Genomic DNA, 6,293 nt, shown 5'->3' with positions numbered 1-6,293 from the left:
AAGGCAAGGACTTGATTGAATTTTTGTCTACAATGAAATTTCCATGGCTCAGCTCATAGGAGAAGCCCACGAGTTATGTGGTCAACAATGGATGTGAATATAGATGAAAACTGACATTTATTCAGAATTCTCTTATGCTACACCATGTTCTAAAAACTTGGCATAGAGTATCCAACATCATTACAAATTTTAGCATGGTATTGTTTAGGTCCATTTCACAAAAGAGAGACAGAAATCCTAGAGAAACCAGCATTGTAACTTGCCCAAAGACACGGCATGACTACATATGGCCTCCAGGATCTAAGTCCACATCTCCATGAGCCTAAATCCCATCACCACCCACTGCCCAGCACTGCCTGCCCAGGAATTCAGTTACTCCACTAACTCACAGCATCCTTTCAATCAGTGGGAGGGAAACCTTAAAATGCTACCAAAGTGATAAACAAATATTAATTCCTAGGTTTCTACTACAGTGAATTTGTAAACTTGGGTTAATTTCTTATTTCTAAAACACGGAAACTTTCAGTGGCTAATAAATACACGAAAAATAGCTCAACATCACTGATCATTAGAGAAATGCAAATCAAAACCGCAATGAAATATTATCTCATACCAGTTAGAATGGCAATTATTAAAAAGGTAAGAAACGATGGATACTGGCAAGGTTGTAGGGAAGTTGGAATGCTTTCACATTGTTAGTAGAAATGTAGATTAGTTCAACCATTGTGCAAGATGGAGGGACAAGTTGTCAGAGATCTGGAAATGGAAATATCATTTGCCCCAGTAAACCCATTACTATGTATGTACCCAAAGGAATATAAATCATTCTGGTATAAAGATACATGCATAGCAGCACTATCCACAATAGCAAAGACCTGAAATTAAGCCGAATACCCATCAATGATAGACTGGATAAAGAAAATGTGGCATGTATACATCATGGAATACTATGCAGTTATAAAAGGGAAGGAGAGTATGTCTTTTGCAGGGACAACGATGAAGCTGGAAGACATTATCCTCAGCAACTAACGCAGGAACAGAAAAGCAAGTATTGCATGTTCTCACTTATAATTGGGAGGTTAACAATGAGAATACATGGACACACGGAGGAAAACAACACTTAATGGGGCCTGTTGTGGGAAGTCAGGAAGGGAGAGTTTTAAGGACAAGAGCTGATGCATGCTTGGTTTTATACCTAGCTGGTGGGTTGATAAGTGCAGCAAACGACCACGGCACACGTTTACCTACGTAACAAACTGGCACATACTGCACATGTGCTCTGGAACTTCAAAAAAAATTTAAAAACCCAGAGATTAGATATTGATATATTCCCTTTGCACTTGAAATAGCTTTAATGAAAAAGGAATGACTATGGGTGAAGAAGGACTGCCTCCCAGGTCCCAGGAAGATACAGGTATTGCGCCTACTCCAACTATAATAGTTCCAGGAGAGAAAGACAGGATATGGAGCTGTGTGCACCTAGAAAAATAGGAGAAGAGGTGAAGAGAGGCAGAAGAAGAGTTGAGGCGGCAGGAAGCACAAGGCAGGAAGGAATAAAGAAGTCATGATCACAATCACCACAGTGACGAGAACACAGGTCACATTGCTGGGTTTTGCTTTGTATTTTGGAAAACATTGTCGCATTCATTTTATCCGGAGCCATGTGTCATTATTTCAGTCCCCAGATTGTCAGGGGACTCCAAATCACTGCCTTCTCTGTTTCTACAAACAGAGCACAGGCTGGCCGGGTTCCCCTTGGTGCTTGCTAATGTGTCCTGGTCCCATGCCAGGTTGACGCATTGCTTTATTCCTGGAAGGGACTAAGGTGCCTCCCTGGGGAATAAATAGAGCAGTGCTGGGCGCTCACCTCCACAGCAGCTTCCTTGATCCCTGCCACACACAACTGAACGCCGACAGCACCTGCCTCACCATGAAGCTGCTGGTGGTCCTCATGCTGGCGGCCCTCCCTCTGTGCTGCTACGCAGGTGAGTTCTGGGCAGGGAGGTCTGCCTCAAAGCTAGGGGTTGTGCAGTCACAAAGCTTACCCTGAACACTCTGCCTCATTTGTTGCCAAAGTAGGTGCAAGTGGGTGAATAGCTGACAAGTTCACAGTCAACTAAATAGAAAACAGCAGAGCCCAGAGCACAAGCAGCTCATGCAAATCCACGTCCTGAGAACTTTCCATTCCCCAAAAGTGGGGACCACCTCAGAGCCTATCATAAGCAAGAAGTTCTGTTTTAGGTTCCTTTTTTATTGCAGTTGACTTAATAGCGCTGTTGGACAATATCTTGGGCCCATTCATCTGAAATCATTGAACCCCTACTTGATGCTGGGAATGATAAAAGGGAAGCATTGTATGATTTTGGACCAAAGAAGTTGAAGCAGCGTTTGCTGTGTGTCCCCAGTCGGAGCCGCTCATTTCTCGAGGGTTCTCTTCACCAAGAATGCACAGGGATGGGCTGATCTGAGCTTTAGAGGTCAGGAGAATTTGCGCAGACTGAGTTTATGCTCCTAGAATTGAAAACCTGAGACCCTGCGCCATAATCTTTCTGAAGCTCAGTCTCTCCTGGGAGGTAAGCAGATGACCAGCCTCAGAGCTCATCCCCAGAATGGGTTTGAGGGAATGTGTTCTCTTTTGGGGTCCATGAGGGGGCGTAGCTTTAAGGGCAAGAATTTCCCAGCGCCAAGCCCCCCTCCCATCTCTCTCCATCCGGGAGATTCAATGGTTTATGTTTGAATTTCGCGGTCGCGGGAAGAAACTAAGTCAGTCACTCCCGCGGAAGCTGTAAGGAACTCCTTTCATTGGCTCAGGGTCTTAGAGAAGGTGTGGGTTTCTACCAGGATAAAAGTCTGTGCTCCCTCACCTGAGCTGGATTTTCCAGCTTTCTGGAATCCCCTCCCACATGGTGGGAGCTCCTTCTGGGATTTCCCCTCTGGAATTCCCTTCCACACTCTTCTTGGAAGCATTTCTCTTCTCCTTTCCTTCTCTTTTCTCTACCTAAATAAAATCACCTTTCTGCAAGGCTTTTTGGGTCCGGTATTCTTTTTATGAGCATAAGGTCCACCTGCAGTGGCCCCACCGCTTATTCCTTAAGAGGTTGGAGGCTAAAAACCCACGACGATCACCGGCATTCAAGAAAAAACCCAGTTACAGGTTCACCCCTCTGGTGATGGCCCATGTTCTTGTGCCTTTTTCTCAGGTTCTGGCTGCCAACTGCTGGAGGAGGTGGTGGACAAGACCCACGATCCTGAAGTGTCTGTACCAGAATACAAGCAATATCTACAAGAGTTCATACACGGTGATGAGAGTGCAGAGGCTGTAGGGGAATTCAAACAGTGTTTCCTCAAACAGTCAAATGAAACTCTGCAAGATTTTCAAGTGTTGATGGTAATTTCATTTTTTTTCTTATGTGCCCTTTAAAATCACTATCCAGAAACAAACAGGCTCCAAATATGCCACGAGGAATGTTAAGCACTGGTGAACAAGCTTTCTTTATACATCGGTTAATTTAAGGGTGCTTTGCAACTTTACTTCGAGTGTCTTCAGGGAGTGATAATTGGAAAAAAAGAAAAAAGAAAGAAAGAAAGACAGAAAAGAAATCTCCAGAAAAGAAGTCAGAGCTAATCAGCTCCCCAGTCCATTCACACACACAGACACACACACACACACACACACACACACACACTCTCTCTCTCTCTCTCACATAGACACACACAGACACAGACACACACACTTATAGAAACAGAAACACATAGAAACACAGACACACACACACACACAGAATCAGAGACACAGACACACACGTACATAGAAACACACAGACACATGCACAGAGACAGAAAAATAAACACATAGACATACACACATGGACACAGACAGGGACAGAGATACACCTATATTTTCTTTATTTCTTTAATTTTTGTGAGACAGGGTCTCACTCTGTCACTGGGCTGGAGTGCAGTGGTGCAATCTCGGCTCACTGAAACCTCCACCTCGCAACTTCAAGGTATTTTCCTGCCTCAGTCTCCCCACTAGCTGCAATTACAGGTGCCTGCCACCACACCGGGCAAGTTTTGTATTTTCAGTAGAAATGGGGTTTCACCATGTTGATGAGGCTGGACATTTTCTATCAAGAGAAAATATCTGATTCTCAAAGAGCCACTCACTACTGGGAACAACCAACAATACAGTTTTCCTTTTCATAGTAATGAATAATCAAAATGTTCTCAAAATTATTTTATACAGTGCAGAAAATACTATTTGGGCAAACTCTACAGATTCTAATATAAAGAATTGAAAACCCATGCCCAGATTTGTTAGCACACCTGACTGGGGATCATGGGCTACTTAATTAAGCACCTCTGGAAATATGAAGCACAGATCATGGTGTGAAACAGCACACGTGCCAGAATTCTTCATCAAAATAAAAGTCTGTGATTATAACAAGTATTTCTGCCTATTAAAAAAACCATGTTACCTACAGTTTCTATTTTTAACATTTATGTAATATTTCAAAATTCCATTTGAAACATTTTATGGTAGAAAATGTAAAGACTTACCAAACATTCGTAGAATCATTTCTTCTTTAAAAACCTAGAGTAGACTAATCATACCTAGCTCCAATATTCTTAAATCTATTCCAAGGTAAAGGGTGAAGAGCCTCAGACTGCTATAATATTTCTCACTTGTAAGGCGACACAGCAACTCCAAACCATCACATTAATATATCTGAGCTGAGGTTTTAACAATTCTGCATTGTAGCCGGGTGCAGTGGTGCGTGCCTGTAGTCCCAGCTACTCAGGAGGCTGAGGCGGGAGGATCACTTGAGTGCAGGAGTTCTGGGCTGCAGTGCGCTATGCTGATCTGGTGTCCGCACTAAGTTTGGCATCAATATGGTGACCTCCTGGGAATGGGGGACCACCAAGTTGCCTACAGAGGGGTGAACTGGCCCAGGTCAGAAACAGAGCTGGTCAAAATTCCCATGCTGATTGGTAGTGGGATCGCGCCTGTGAATAGCCACTGCACTCCAGCCTGGGCAACATAGGGAGACACCGTCTTTTAAAAACAAAAACAATTCTGTGTGGAAAGAGCGGTCTCAGAATCAGTTTCAACTGGCATGTCTTCATCCAATAGTGCATGTCACATAGGCATTGGATAAATTATTTCAAGGAATAGGATTTTTGGAGAAGAAAATCTTAAGGGGATCCTGGCAGGGAAGATCCGAAAACCCTGACCCCTGTTGGATGTCTGTAGGAGTAAGTGTCTCCTGGGTCTTGTGCGACGGCTCACAGCTGTAACCCCAGCACTCTGGGGTGGATTAACTGAGGTGGGTGGATTAACTGAGGTCAAGAGTTCAAGACCAGCCTGGCCATCATGGTGAAAACCTATCTCTACTAAAAATACAAAAATTAACTGGGCATGGTGGCAGGCATCTGTAATCCCACCTACTTGGGAGGCCGAGGCAGGAGAATGGCTTGAACCTGGAGGCAGAGATTGCAGAGAGCTGAGATCGTGCCGCTTGTACTCCAGCCTGGGAGGCAGAGAAACATTGCCTTAAAGAAAATGTGTCTTCTGGATGGCAGAATAAATGGAAATAGAATTATTGTTTTGCTTCCAATGCAAATTTTCCTAAGTGTTAGATGTTTGTGAACAAACGCAGAAAAACAACATGAAGAGAAATGTCTGTATGTTAGTATCTGACTTTCTAAGAGTGATTTGCAAATCTAAGTGGCCTGCTTTTGTTTTCCAGCAAAAAATATACGACAGCATTTACTGTGCACTCTACTAACTTTATACGGGACCTTTGACTCAGACACAGCTACAACATGGAAGACGGCCAGAAAACTGCTGCCTACTGCTAGAAACCACAATTTTTCTTATTTTCTTTTTCCTTTGGACCTTTTTTTTGTGGAAACTGCAAGGCAATTGTTGAAACCTCAAATTCATTTTCATTTCAATAAACTGCAAATCATCAAGTTCCCTTTGTCATTTCATGAAAAGGGAGGCTTTCCAGGCCTCACAGTCAGGCTACCTGTGGGAGGCAGACACAGACAGGCCACAGACAGGCCTTGCAAGTGTCAGGTGAGGGACAAGGCTTCTGTGGAGCACTTGCTTTCTCAGCATCTCTGGCCCAAGCACTAGGCCTCTCTCTGAAGACTGTTTCCCTACCCTCATCCTGCCATCTGCCCACATGCCTCTCCCTGGGGTCCTCAGGCTCTGGGGTCTGAGGTGGGGTCCTGCTCAGAGGCTCTGCTTTTACTCCAGTCCTCCTGTGTGTGCTGAGCCCTGCTGT

At 44.1% G+C, this 6,293-nt stretch overlaps 1 protein-coding gene across 1 annotated transcript; it reads left to right on the top strand.

Moving 5' to 3' along the window:
- Positions 1-1,871: 1,871 nt before the first annotated feature.
- Positions 1,872-5,976, top strand: LOC100389580 (mammaglobin-B-like). Its single transcript, XM_002755487.6, has 3 exons — positions 1,872-1,985; positions 3,201-3,388; positions 5,751-5,976. The coding sequence occupies exons 1-3, from the start codon at positions 1,931-1,933 to the stop codon at positions 5,787-5,789; spliced, it is 282 nt and encodes a 93-aa protein (XP_002755533.1). The 5' UTR covers positions 1,872-1,930; the 3' UTR covers positions 5,790-5,976.
- The last annotated feature ends 317 nt before the right edge of the window (positions 5,977-6,293 follow it).

This window comes from Callithrix jacchus, chromosome 10 (genome assembly GCF_049354715.1).
Source record: "Callithrix jacchus isolate 240 chromosome 10, calJac240_pri, whole genome shotgun sequence".
Lineage (NCBI taxonomy): Eukaryota > Metazoa > Chordata > Mammalia > Primates > Cebidae > Callithrix > Callithrix jacchus.
The sequence above is the reverse complement of the archived record's forward strand: the minus strand, read 5'-3'. Positions and strand labels throughout refer to the sequence as shown.